This window comes from Toxorhynchites rutilus, chromosome 1, assembly GCF_029784135.1.
Source record: "Toxorhynchites rutilus septentrionalis strain SRP chromosome 1, ASM2978413v1, whole genome shotgun sequence".
Classification (NCBI taxonomy): domain Eukaryota; kingdom Metazoa; phylum Arthropoda; class Insecta; order Diptera; family Culicidae; genus Toxorhynchites; species Toxorhynchites rutilus.
This window is the reverse complement of record NC_073744.1, coordinates 93,901,921-93,917,493: the sequence shown is the minus strand read 5'-3', so window position 1 is coordinate 93,917,493 and position 15,573 is coordinate 93,901,921. Positions and strand designations below refer to the sequence as shown.

Sequence of the window (15,573 nt, the reverse complement as noted above, 5' to 3'; positions counted from 1 at the left end):
AATTTCTATAACGAAAACACCGCAGTATTGACTTTGCAGTTGTAATGTAAAACAGAAACATTTCATTAATAAAAATTTCACATTGAGCAATATCTATTTTGAAAGCACTTGCAACGAAATATTCTAGCTTTACAAATCACGATTCCGGAAACATTTCCTTCCATTTTCTAATATTACCGTCTGCGATCGTGCATAGTATTATATCTATGCAGTATTGCTCAAGACAAAACCTCGAATGTGGTCACGGAAATGTGAATTATCTTCTGCATAGAACTACAATTGGATAACATACGATGAGTTAAAGTTGTTGGTAGATACCTGAAAGCACGAGCTTATCCATAGCTATGTTAGTAGTCGTATCGTTCTGATTTGATCCGAGATCTTTTTATTTTTAACTCATTACACAGAATCATCCACAGTTACAGTTTATTTGCGATATCTTAGAACATTTCCCAAGCTTGTAATCACAACAGAACAGATTGATTCACTTTTCACTTTTACTATTCCACAATCTATTTGATTATGTGCAATTTATATAATAAGACAATATTAACATCTTATCCCGCATGAATACGGTTAACCAGCGTCACACTCTAATACTCCACAAATGAGTTTAATTCATCCAACATGCACTCGAGCACGATCAGTGTTCCGAAGAAGACGTCACAATGTGCTGCATATTTCACTATCCACACTCTACTGTTTTTGAATTGTCTCTCGACTTTTAGCCCGCACGACAAAGAATTATCGTATTCACATACAATAACGCACACAGATTTCTATGTTTTGATGTTCTCTTCTTCTTCAGCGATGTGTTCACTCTCGCACTCTTCAGAGATTCAAACAAACAAACGGAGATTAAACGAAAGATATTGCAGCTAATTCATGTTGAGTGAAATAAGTTTCACTGAATTTCACTCACATTGTTTAGTATTCAAGCGTACAAAACTACGCTTATATATGTTTTCAAACTTCGATTATACATATTGTACTCTGCGAGGGATTATTTCCATGAAACGGGTGAACGCGGGACTGAAGTATATGGTTTTTTTCTTTTCTAATTCATGCCCAGAGGAAAAGCTTAGGAATGAAAAATTGGTTGCATTCTCTTCATCCATAGAATAGATTTGAGTGACTTTTTATTATCTCATTGATTTCATGATAAAAATTTCAACAAGTTTGTATGTTTGTTCGAAAATTATAAAACAAAACAAACTGTTCTACAATTGACTTCATTATCTAAAAAATCACCTTAAACATTATCATGCAATCAGTTTTCCAGTGCTTGCCAGTGCACGTTTGCCCTATTTCTACACTGAGAGAAATAATTAGTAAATATAACGAATTTTTTGGTAAATACTACCAATCGATAGTCATTTTCGACCGTACTAATAAACACATATGTCAAGCAGAACCATGATTCGGAAGCCCAATATCGGCAACATTTTCTCGCCGAAAATGCACGTATCAGAATTATATCCTTATTATACCTCCGTATTGCCTTATGGGAACAATGATAATGGTTAATACGCGCTTTTCTCACCAGTTTTCAGATATGACAATATCCAAGCTTACTAATGTTATCGAGTAAAATATACTAATCTCTGGTAGGGATGCGGGTTTGTTGACAATATGTACATTCTACTAATTTTGCATTACCAAATGTATTTAGTAGTTTTCGACCGAGGATTTTTCTAAGGGTAGTCAAAACCGCCCACATGCTGATTAAGACGGGTCTATGGTACTAGGTGAGGCCGTTTCGTCACTAAGTTGGTTAGGCGAGCGGTATACAAAAAAGTACGGAGATTTTTTTCCTTGAAGTGTGAAAGAGACAGACTGATCACGAGCGGGCTTGGGCACAAGCGTATTGTTTTGTTTACAAACAAAACACAGTAGACTTCCAAGATGGCTGAGGAGTGGTTTTAGCAAGTTGGCCCACCTTAGGATATACTTCTATGCGCCTTGATGCTGATCACCAATATTAGAAGCTTCAAACGCATATAGCGAATTCGTTTTTGTTCAGTTTCAACCCAGTGCCACACTAATGCTACCTTTACAATGCAGGCTTTTAATCGCATGCGATATACTCACTCGCGATATTTTTCAGTGCAGCTCTTTACAATGGTTAGCGATATCGCGCGATAATCTATCATAATATGTCTGTCAAATCTGCATCTCTCTAATCATACTAGAGATGTGCCATCCGCTCATGAGCTGTTCCGAAGAATCGACTCTTTGAAGTGAGTTGACGCGGAACAGCTCGCAAAAAAAATCAAACAGCTCTTCAGCTCACTTTGATGATGATGAAGGAGAGAAAAGAGCTGTAGAATTGAAGAGAGTGTGTGAGCTGTAATATTCAAATGAACTGACCGTCTCTCTCTCTCCGTGTTATGATATCAGTTCAGTTTCATTTGTTCCTTGTCTTTTCAACTGTTATATTCGGGTTGACGGAATTGGGCTTTGTTTTAGGGGGCGCCAAAAATAATAATTGACTTTCAGGCAGAATGAGCACGTTTTTAAAATTCTAATTATGAATGAAAATTAAAATCTGTGTATTAAATTAGTCTAAAACACTTTGTTTGTAGGCGGTGAAAAAATCTCAAAAAATTCTTCTTGAAGACAATTTTATATTATAATGAAAAGTCTCAGTAAAAATATCGGAAATGTATAGACCAAATTGAAAGTCGCCACCAGATGTCGACTCTGACAACTGAGCTGAAGAGCTGTTCATAACGAACAGCTCTTCTAGATGAGCTGAGCTGATCTGAGCTGTTCATCATGATGAGCTGGATTGCACACCTCTAAATCATACTGCCATTATTTGTTATGGACAAGGTCGTACTAGATTGGTGGAACAAAATTATATCCCTAGAAATGTGAATGCAAGTATAAAACTCCAGATAATTAATAATTGAAAAACTAACGAATTCAATCAAATATTAACAAAATAGTGTAAGAATAATTATTATTATGCAGCAATGCGCTTGCAATAGGTGATCGATTCAGCTCTCATTTTATGAACCGTTTCATATGTATGTATAGAGCTGAACATTCATTTCGATATATCGTTCCACCCATCCAGCATATTTTGTTCCACCTGTCTGATGTATCTACCCAGCAAACATTAAATCGCATAACAAGCGTATATATAACATCATATGCCCTAAAATTTGGTTGGCATATAATGCGCCTAACTGACATATGCATGCAAAACTGGAGGTCATATACATACATGGCAAATGCTTACCGAATTTGTTTGGATGAATATGCAACTTTGACCGGCTATAATAGCGATTATGTTGAAATTGAATTGCGATCTAATATGAATATATTCATGAATTGTCAAAGCACCAAATACGACTTTTGCCATACTCATATACGATGGTGATACGAGACATAGAAAAAAACAAATGGCGCAAAATATTTTCGTGAAATGTATATTATAACCTCACGAATCGCCATTTTTATATATGAGTATTTATGTTCGTAGAAACAATAATCGTTTGATTGACTTGTGTTGGGAGTGGAATATGAATGTTTAAAATGGCACAGATTGATGTTGGGTGAAAACTGCTCCGATGTGGGTTCGAACTCTGGTCGTCTGGATTATCATCCACCAGCTACAGCGGTTAAAACTTTCGAGTGCATCAGAATTTCATTGACATTTCAATATGATGTAATATCCCAGCAAACATTAAATCGCATAACAAGCGTATATATAACATCATATGCCCTAAAATTTGGTTGGCATATAATGCGCCTAACTGGTATACCCAGCAAACATTAAGTCGTATGAATAGCTATAATTGGAGGCGATATACATACAACCAAGACACATTTGTATGATATATGATGCAGATAACTAGCATATACACACAAAAGTGGAGGCGATATACGTATATGCCATATTTTGTACGCATATAAAGCCGTATATAACGATATGCGATGCTTTTTGGACTGATATGCGATTTGATACGACAACGTTACCACTCAATCCATCGATGACATGGAAAATCGTGTTTTTGCATTTTATGCGATTTTAGATATATATGATCGATATTTTGATTGATATTTTATGCGATTGTGATTTGATACGAAATTATATGTGACTTATCATGTGCAAAGTTATACGATTTAATGTTTGCTGGGTATGCATGCAAAAGTGGAGGCCATATACATACATGGCAAATGCTTACCGAATTTGTTTGGATGAATATGCAACTTTGACCGGCTATAATAGCGATTATGTTGGAATTGAATTGCGATCTAATATGTATATATTCATGAATTGTCAAAGCACCAAATACGACTTTTGCCATACTTATATACGATTTATTACAGACATAGAAAAAAACAAATGGCGCAAAATATTTTCGTGAAACGTTTATTACAACCTCACGAATCGCCATTTTTATATATGAGTATTTATGTTCGTAGAAATAATAATTGTTTGATTGACTTGTGTTGGGAGTGGAATATGTTTAAAATGCCACAGATTGATGTTTGGTGAAAACTGCTCCGATGTGGGTTCGAACTCCGGTCGTCTGGATTATCATCCACCAGCTATCTCGCGCGGCTATCTGAAATTTAATTCAACAGCGGTTAAAACTCTCAAGTGCATCAGCATTTCAATGACATTTCAATATGATGTAATATGTTCTTTATTAGGATTTAATATGATTTACTGTTTCATGATTTTCTTCAGCATGCAACACGATTTACTGCAGTACTGAATCGATTTAAATTATACGCTTATACGACACACAAACTGCATCAGCGTAATATACGCATATGATGCGGATTAAATATATTTTACGACAATGTATATCATAAAATTGATCTTTATTATACCGAATTGTGACTTAATTTGATAATGGTATATAAAATCGAGTTTTTACATTTTATGCGATTTCAAATATACACGATACATACTTTGATTGATATTATATGCGATTATGATTTATTCGGATTTCTTGTAAGACTTGGCACGTGCAAAATAATACGATTTAATGTTTGCTGGGATGTTCTTTATTAGGATCTAATATGATTTACTGTTTCATGATTTTCTTCAGCATGCAACACGATTTACTACAGTACTAAATCGATTTAAATTATACGCTTATACGACACACAAACTGCATCAGCGTAATATAAGCATATGATGCGGATTAAATATATTTTACGACAATGTACATCATAATATTGATGTTTATTATACCGAATTGCGACTTAATTTGATAATGGTATATAAAATCGAGTTTTTACATTTTATGCGATTTCAAATATACACGATACATACTTTGATTGATATTATATGCGATTATGATTTATTCGGATTTCTTGTAAGACTTGGCACGTGCAAAATTATACGATTTAATGTTTGCTGGGTAGTGTCTCCTATCAAAGCAACGCGATTCTCGCAGCCGAAGCTTGTAGAGTTCTTTCTTTTTTCGCACTGTCATGGGTGATTTCGCGCTTTGCTCTGATTGGTTGACGAATGAAAATCGCTTTTGAAGAGTAAAAAATTGCGCTCATTGTGGATGATTGTAAACCCGGAATAACTGCTGTCAAAACGTTTTTTCATTCACTCAGTTTCAACCCAGTTTCGGACTAGGTTCACCCCAAAAGCTGTTAGTTTCGCACTGAGATAATTCACGGGTTCGCACTCGGGTTCACCAATACAATTATACTGAACTGTCAAGTTCCGAGTATTGTTTTGGAAAATATAAAAATAAAGATTATGGGCCCTATTCCACAAGACGAGACGAGCTGACGAGCGCATCATATAACATCATATTGAACGAAAATGAATAATTCAAATAATTCTAATGTGCATTTTTGATAAGCCAATGTTTTTTCCTACTAATTCACCTTTTACAATGATGCGTTTCATTCGTCGTACCTAATGGTTTCAAAGTTTATTGTTGTGAATGTGAAAAAAAACTAAACTACTTTATTGTATAACTATAAATGGAAATACAAGCATATATATTTGGAACTTTTCTTGATAAATCGTTGATTAGGTGAACAAACATTGGTGTTAATAAATCAATTATAACAAAACGTCTGAGCGATGAAATCATATGCTGGTAGAAAAAATATCAATGAAGCCAAAAAGATATATGAATCTAATTCCTTTTTGTTATGATTCTAGTATTTTGGCACTGAGAAAAGAGTTTCGACTGATCAATTCCAAAAATGTTTGTTGTTTTTCTTAAAATGAAAACATGTCTGCACTTCTGACATCACTGATCATACCGAGAAAAAGTGACAGAAGTCTTTCCAGTCTACCAAATAAAACATTTCAATGAAACTCGTGTACTGGAATAGGATATTTTGCTCGTCTCGACAGTGTGGCCGACGAGACGAGATGAGACGAATTGCTCGTCTCGTTTTCTGGAATAGAGCCCTGTGAAAATGGAAGTTGTTTTGTAGAGCTGACATATGTAGTGATCCCCGATAATCGTTCGAATAATCGATTACTGCGCAACCAATAATCTAAGCAAACGAATAATTTACGTCGATTAATCGATTCAAACCCAGAGAAAAAAACGTACGGCCGCTGCAGTTTTATTCTGAAATTCAATCATTATCTTTGACGCTCTCTTAAACTTGTAAACGAAACTCAATGACGTCAACGCGAATTGAGCTTCGTTTACAAGTTCAGGGGAGCGTAAACAAAAATAATTGAATTTCAGGCAGAATGAACAATTTTGATTCCAGATGGCTTTTTAGCAAATGAGAAATATTAGTCTAACTTATTATTCCTCTCAGTATGACGATTAATCGATTAATCGAATATTTGGAGCGATTAATCGTATCGAATAACAAACTGCTAACAAGTATTCGATTAGCTGATGAACGATTTATTTCAAAAAACGGGGATCACTAGACATATGAGCGGAGAAGAAAAAATCATTACCAGTGATGCCATTTCGTTTTGTTAATTATTCCGTATTTTCGACCAATAAACTATACACTCTCACAAAAAAAATGTATATTTGACGATTTTTTTGATAAATACTACCAATGATAAGTCAATTTTTGCAATACGGATTATTCGTACATATTATAACATTGATGAACAAATATCAAGCCGGTTAGTATAACCCAGTATAAGCCATCAATTCAATGTTGGTTTAACATAAGTTACATTTCGAGAACTTCGGGTTGGTTATAAAAAACATTTGTGATTAGCTTGAAGAGCCAATTGATCATAAAATAAATTTATTTATTTTTCAATTACAGAGGCTTCGGTAAAGAATTATGTTCCCTAGCTAAGTTGAAATTGGAAAGCGCCGACCGATTGCTGATTTCTCGTTTGTAGCATATTTTTATTTTATTTTTTTATTTCATTATGTATTTTGGAGTGTTATGGTTAGAACTTACCTACTGGTGAGTACATTGTTCTTAAACTCCAATTCGATGTATAGATATATAGATGTACAGATATTTTCCATCTTGATACTCAAAGCTAGTTTCATCATCAATTTTCAATGTTCCTTTGGAATGTCCGTCTTTGTCAGCGCAACAACTGACGTGTAAGGATCGTCCTTCATCAGAGTAGCCGCTCGTCTAATGCGATCTTTACGCTGTATAATTGTACCACCACGCTGATGAACTGGCACCTTATATGAATTAACCGATACTGAGTGGTAACCAGTTGTAACTGACAACGCCTAAACCCGGCTTCAGTCGTAGTGTCCAGCAGCAGTAGGTCATTTTCGAATATTTCACGAGCATGATTTTAATTATATTGAATTGGTTATATACCAGTCTTCAGAATGCAACCTGGTGCTGATGTGTAACATGATTTTTGTACCCAGTTGAGCTCCCACCCCTTGCGCACACATGCGCTCTGGCGAATGAGCACGCTCCGAAACACAGATGAAATGTTTGGTTATTAGCGCCGTTCTTACGCAGAGATTTGCACCCAGTGTTAGGCTGAGTTTTACGCTGAAATTTGCGCCATGCTTGCGCCGTATGGCTATACTCCGCTTGAATCTGGATTGCTCTCTCTGTTGAGATATTTTTCTTCACACAAGGTTCAAATGGGGGCGCGCTGTTGTTTTTATGCTTTGCTTAGAACGAACGAAGACAAAGCGGGCGCTAGAATTCGATGTGTATGTGAGTGTGTGTATAGAATGAGGCGCGCATCACACAAGTGAGAAGAAATGTTTAGTAGGGGAGAGTGGTACAAAACGCACCATTTAAGCAAATCAGTCTTTTACCGCACTTCTTGTAATTGATTCATGCTGTTTAACATCTAGAATACTTCTTCCGTCACTGCCAATTATATCCCTGATGTAATTTGATATAACATACTCGAATTTGCAAGGAATTTTAAATATTTCCGACGACAGTTCAAAACATAGGGTTGGGTGAAATGCCATAATCCATGGACAGAACGCATCGTAACAACTTGGTTAGACGTATCAAAACAAACGAGCACAGCGCACACAGTGCGCTTGCAGGATGCCCGAAATTTCAATATGTTTTCTTATCGATATGTTAATAAAAGTACTTCTATTTGTTATATTTCATAAAAAATAACATATTCGATGCTAGACACAGCTTATTGAAAATTCATTACATGAATAAAATTTCATATAAATAGTGTAAAACCAATAAACTTGTTGCAATTTTATCACATTATGAAATCAATTAGACCCACTATGCAACTAATATCATCAGAGCGAAGAGAGAAAGTCAGAACCAAAGGGCTGACATCCCTATTCCAACCAACACAAATTGAGCGTAGGCTGCATAGAAAGGGCTCAAGCGTACAAGTTTCTTTTGTTCTCCTCGTAATGTGAGTGTAGTCAATTCAGTCGTGCTGTCAAACTCCTTTTGTTTGTTCCGTAATGTGAGTGCGGCTTGGAGTAATTGTGAGTGCGGCTTATGATTTTCTGTGCGAACCACAAAAAAATGGTTACATGCCAGGGCATTGGTCAAAACGAACGTTTGTTTTTATAACCTATGTAACGAATATTTTTTTCCTGTGCATATTGCCCCAATTATTACTTTCACAATTTTTGGCAAAATTCTTGTGCAATATGACATGTTGGTGTGATTTTTAAGTGCGATCATAAAGTTCAATGATTCGTTGTGGAGGTAGAGTGTAAATATCCTGATTTTTGAACATTGACTAACCGCAAAATCTTACCAAGCAACCATGAATATTTACAGAAAAGGCAAATGCATTAGTTTTTCTCAATTTGTATCTTATTTAATTATGATGGGCATGTTTGTGCACTGTGAATATGTGGAAGAGATAACTGCGAACTGAAATGAGTAAAGTAATATATCATTTTACATGACGAATCTAAAGATTTTTCACAATTGATGGCTTGAAAATGAAACTCAAGCGCAACGCTGCGTTTGTTTTCTAAAGACTGTCGAAAACTGTTAATACTAGGAAAAACATTATATATTGTTTTTTTATGTTAAATCGCAAGTAGCAATATTTTTCATGTTTCTTTTCTTAAATGGTTATGATTTCACAAAGTATTGAAATTTCATAAATTAAAAAAAAACTCATGTTTCCATTTTGGTGAGTCACGGCACCACTATACATCAAACTTGGTTAAATTAGAAGAGTTTTACGATAGAAATACACCAAAAATCGAAATCATGGTGTTTTAAGACATAAAAGTTTTTAATATTAAATTCATTCTATGAGTAACATTTTTCAACAGTTTGTTTAAAGTGTTATTTTTCCTAAGTAGTTCATTGATTTTCCAACAGCTTCATCAAACATTATATTTTATTCAGACATCTGGATTATGAATTACGTTTTTTAAAGAAAAATCATTGATTTTGAATACGCTTTTTTTAAAATCAGCCGTAATTACAATCGTAAAATGTGAAAAATGTGATTTCAGGTAGTGCTCATCACAAGCACCTAGTTTCAAAAAATTGAAGAGAGTCGGGTAAGCGGACCGCTGATTCAGCGTGAAATTGCTCTTTAGTAAAATATACCATTAATTGGTAGGGATGTGTATTGACCTGACATTCATTCTACATACGGTTGTAATATATATTGAAAATATGTACATTCTACCAATGCTTGCATTACCAAAATTTTTTTAGCTTCTTCTAGCAAGCAGTTTTCTGGATGTAGGCAAGAGGAGACAAGACGGAGATGTCACAGTATTTCGGTCCACGTTATACTTATGACAGACATACAACTGTACTAGTGTTGTACTTCGAAAATTGTGTGTCTGTCACCATGTACAGTGCTTGAACCATTCAAGCAACTCGGTATAATCGCTGTATCTGTACCGACTTGTTTCACCGTTTTACATGGCTACAGTTGTACTGTACGCAGCGTCATAGACGGATATTGGTGGGTAGCAAAAACAAATCAAATCAAAAGACTTGGTAAACATTCTTTTCATTGACTTTCTATTGAGTCAATAACTTAGATTGGATACTTGTTTGTTGTGTTTGAATTTTAGACGCTAAAAAAAACTTTTGACGTAGGACTACGTCTTTCATTAAGGGTGCCAAATCAGAAACCAGGTCACGTTTTTATGAAATAAAGTTAACGTTAATAACTATTTTTGCTGCGGACGGATTTTAACGATTTGCATACATTTGCATATCGAACTAATCGAACCAATTTTCTAAGATTTGTTTGATATGCTATACATTAAAATCCTATAGTCTATATATGGTCTAAATTGATGAAAATTGGAAACATTCCCATTTCCCCATACATTTTTTCCGTCCATTTGTGTGCTTTCCCGAACAGAGCTATCAATAACGGGCATCTTATGCAGCTAGAACAGAAACAACGAAGGGGGATAGTGAAAACAGAATATTTTCCAAGTAAACTCTACCCTTGCATAGAAAGTAAGCTGTCGCTAGCAGGGATGCCAGTAATATTTTTCAAAACACCGGAAGATTGTTCTTAAAAAAACTGGATTCTTAAAAATCGTTTTATTTTAAGAAGTTCGTCTTTGATTTATTTCAAATATTTTTTTTACCTATTCCAGTGCTTGATAAGTAAATCGTTTCCCGCCACTCGAACATAACTGTGAAATAATATTTGAGGATATTTTCTTCTAGAATCTCTTGGAAAAACGGATGTATTCGAATAAAACTTGAAGAATCTCGTACTTATTGCTCGATAATATGATTATCGGCGATTAAGTACCTCAGCAAGGGTTTCTGGTCATAGATCACTGCATCAGACCTGTGTGGTACACCAATGACGAGTCGGCAACACTGGTCATATCACCTGTTACTACTGTCATACATTGAATCGATGCGTTACTATCACCGATGTCATTTGTGATTTCCGCAGCATAAGCCCCTTCGTTGTCCGGCAGTGAACGCAATAAGTCCTTCTCGAATAAACGACAGAGCGTTGAGTGATTCCTTGACTCCGGGTTATTCACATTGGCGATCCTGCCAGGAGCCTGCTGAAATTCCATCAAAAAATAAACAGCAGGTTCTTTTTTATTATTGCCGCTGAGGAATCGCCCATCGTATCGAGGAAAAATTTTATAATTTGTGAAAGTGATGAATGAAAAAAGAAAATGGTGACCGTACATCGGCAGCTGCGAAAAAAACAGAACAGACACAAATTATCTCTATTTATATTTCGGTAACGGTACGGGATGGACGCAATTCATGTCCTGGTAGAGGATCGAGATGTCCGCGTAGGTGGTCGATGGTGGTTGAAAAATCTTAAAATATTTATTCACGGTTAGACTTTAGGTGGCGCCTTAAAACGGCCACTTGTTTGGTTTTATAGCGAACAGGAAAGGCCGCAGTCCAGATTATGGTGGTGGTTCGTGATGACTACCTGTTCGTTGGGACGTGGTCGGTAAATACCACGATTTGGACTAGGGTAGCGGATCGAGATGACCGTGTATTTTCCCTTGTAGCGGATAAAATTACCGGAATTCGGATAGCTGTGGCGGCTCGGGATGACTGCCTGAATATTCACACGTGGACAGGGGATACCACGATTTTGATTTTGGTAGCGGATCGAGATGACCGCAAAAGTTCTAAGTCGAAAGTTAATGCAATCTCGGTGTGACTATAAATTGAATCAGAATCGATAAAAAGATGATAAAGTTGGCAATAACAAAATAATAGGATAGGAATAATAGGATTTTATCTCTGGTATCATTCGTAGGTTTGAAACATTCGAAGTTCGAATCGAAAACCGGAAATGTCTAGTGGTGGAAAATATGTACGGGCTCCCGAATTCAACAGCGATTCGGAAGACTCCGATATTTCTCAAGATGGATGGGTACCTGATAGAACCAATATCAATGTAGATACGGATGATAACAAATCACATTCCTCAGAGCTAAGCCTGAAGGACACATTCGAGGAAAACGCTGAAATGCCAAAGGAAGGAAACAATGACACGAGCGGTGGTAGTGATGCTGTGGTCAGGAGTGAAGAAAATCGTGAATATATCCGGAGAAGGAGAAGATGGAAAACACCTTGAATCAGCTGGTGGAAAAGTTAAATTCAGGCCAACCCATTAATTCAGCACAGTACGAGAATGACCACAGCTGGCACAACATCATTGATTCCGCAGGACCGTCTGCGAGCACTGCTAATGTGCGCAGGGAGAACATCCAGTCCTTCCCCGAGAATGTACCTTCGAACCAAATGTGGGAGCACTGGAATCGTTTTGTTGAACGCTTCGAAATTCAACTATCGATGAATAATGTAAGCGATCCAGTAAAGCTATCACAGGGTTTGTATATCTCATTGGGAGAAAAGTTGCGCGGAATAACTCGAGCAGCCAGGCTCCGGCCGTGCCTACGAGAACCAAACTGTTACGAAGTTTTCGTGAAAAACATTGAAACCTATCTGCTTTCAATGGTGGACACGACTGCCGAGCATGAAATGTTTCTGAACTTGAAACAGAGTCCTGATGAATCGGCAATAGCATTTCACGCACGACTGATGGAAAAGGTACGCCTCTGCAGATACAGCAACTCTGATGAAGACCGGTTTGTCCGAATGCAGCTCCTGAAAGGAATGCAAAACAAAGAATTAGCTAGAACTTTCGAATTTTTTCATTGCAATATGAGGTGAAAATTGGTCAAATTTCTGATTGTCAGTTTGACATGCGGTACAATGTACAACCAAAGTATGTCTGTCATGCTACGGTGGTACACGTACAACGCTGTACACGTACAACGCTAGTACAGCTTATGTCTGTCCCTGGTATTAGGTCGATATCTGTTTCATCGATTTTATTCTGGGTGCTCAAAAGTATTCGATTAGTTGGTGAACGATTAGTTTAAAAAATCGGGGATCACTACCGAGACGCTAGAAAGAGAGCTTTCGTTACCACTCAATTGACGAATTTACGTTGGATTTACAACCAGAACCGATACGAGAAGGATTGGCAGTATTTTTAGCGCAAAACACCCTCTACATCGTTTACTTAGTTGAACAAAATTAAAGTTACAATACTTATAACAAGCCATTGCTCGTAATATACATAGCACATTGTAAAATGATGATTTTCTAACCTTTTCAGCGTGGAAAGAATACATGAAACCAAGAAATTTGAAGATAAATTCTGATTTGTCTAGAAAATTTGAACGAATTTCATACCAAAAAAACAAAACATCCTCATTTTACACGCTGCGCCATCTGGTTGTAAATCCAACGTAAATTCGTCAATTCAATTGACGAATTTACGGAAAGCTGAATCAGCTCATGCGACATCTACATTAGAGCTCAGAACCACAAAAGTGAGGGTGTTTGTTTATTTTACGCACTGAAAAGCAAGATTCGGTGGTGATTATTCATTTTATTTCAATTTAGATTCATTTCAGCCATTGAATATCGTCAGTATATGGTAAGAAACTTGGAGTTTTGTATATTTACGATGGTTTCAATACGCGATTTGACCAAAGTCATAGATAATCTTCGAAAATTTTAAATTTGACAATGCATACCGGTTATTGATACTATGGATAATTGCGATGAAATCGATATCATATCAAATTGGCTGATATCATTGATTATGTAGGGGTCGATACGAGAAGGATTTGCAGTATTTTTAGCACAAAACTCCCTATTCATCGTTTACTTAGTTGAAAAAAATTAAAGTTACAATTTTTATAACAAGCCATTGCTCGTAATATACATAGCACATTGTAAAATGATGATTTTATAACCTTTTCAGCGTGGAAAGAATACATGAAACCGGGAAATTTGAAGATAAATTCTGATTTTTCTAGAAAATTTGAACGAATTTCATACCAAAGAAACAAAACATCCTCATTTTACTCGCTGCGCGATCTGGTTGTAAATCCAACGTAAATTCGTCAATTGCTATCATTGGCGATCTAACGTACAAATCTACACCTAGGCAGCGCTGCGGTGAAAGTGATGATGGTTTTCAATTTTGCTATGTGAGCTTACGGAAGGTTTGTAGTTCTTTCCATAAATTACAATGTTATAATCATAAAAGATTATTTGATTGCGATGAGTTTTTAAGAAATTTAAATCTGCGCATTTTTATATATAACATGTTATTTTCTTATCTCTTTATTAATGCACATTTTGCACCAAGTTGGACTGTTTCACACTTTTTCAAAAGTGCGAAAATGTGAATACTTGGAGAGTAGAAGTTCGACACGGTGAAATGGAGGCTACAAATACGGGAGGTTTTTGTAGGTTCTATCTTTAGCCGTAGTCGTTGGATCCAGTCTAGATACCGCGATTTGTCCGTTTTCGGAGGGAAGGCATGAAAAGAAATTCCGGGCGATATCTCTGCTTACATTCGGGGACGACACAAACAATACGGCTTTTGAATTTTGCAGATTGTTCGGAGTCAGCTTCAAGCAAATTTCGTCCGACTTGCATGTTCTCCGGGCAATTTGCGCAGCTTTTGACGACTATATTTCACACGTTCTATGAAAAATATTTTGAAAAATATTAGAGCACTGATTGAATAGAATCCAGATCTTTGTATTTTAAGTATTTTATGAACACTAAGCGGATATTTTTATATCAAATTTCATTAATTCGGTTTACCTCTCTCGCAGGTAGATTGACAGAGGATGTACTTCAACGGCTTTTTTTCACTACTAAATGACAATAAATTTTGGTTCGGAGCATCGAAACAGCTAAGAAAAACTATTTTTCAACAATTTCCACTAATTGTAAGATAAACACGGTACAAGTTTTCGAGAAATCAGTATATTAATTACAGAGAAAATATGCAACATATTTTCACTCACACGCGAAACTTTCATAGGTGGCGACACCGTACCTTCGATGACGCGAATTGACGAATTTACGTTGGATTTACAACCAGATGGCGCAGCGAGTAAAATGAGGATGTTTTGTTTTTTTGGTATGAAATTCGTTCAAATTTTCTAGAAAAATGAGAATTTATCTTTAAATTTCCCGGTTTCATGTATTCTTTCCACGCTGAAAAGGTTAGAAAATCATCATTTTACAATGTGCTATGTGTATTACGAGGGATGGCTTGTTATAACCCAGCAAACAATAAATCGCATAACAAGCGTGTAGGAGATGAGATAAGGATAAGAGAAGAAATTCTTAAATAATTAA

General features: G+C 36.1%; 2 protein-coding genes across 3 annotated transcripts in view; one reads left to right on the top strand and one right to left on the bottom strand.

The window, feature by feature from the left end:
- The window catches only part of LOC129775809 (uncharacterized), a 43,872-nt gene extending 42,822 nt beyond the window's left edge, over positions 1-1,050 (bottom strand). For both annotated transcript variants that reach the window (XM_055780922.1, XM_055780933.1), the window contains exon 1: positions 319-1,050. In XM_055780922.1, coding sequence (XP_055636897.1) covers positions 319-340 — 22 coding nt within the window. In that variant the 5' untranslated portion in view covers positions 341-1,050. The remainder of the gene's footprint in view (positions 1-318) is intronic.
- Positions 1-15,573, top strand: part of LOC129775838 (methylthioribose-1-phosphate isomerase) — a 91,001-nt gene that overhangs the window by 38,499 nt on the left and 36,929 nt on the right. The window lies entirely within an intron of this gene.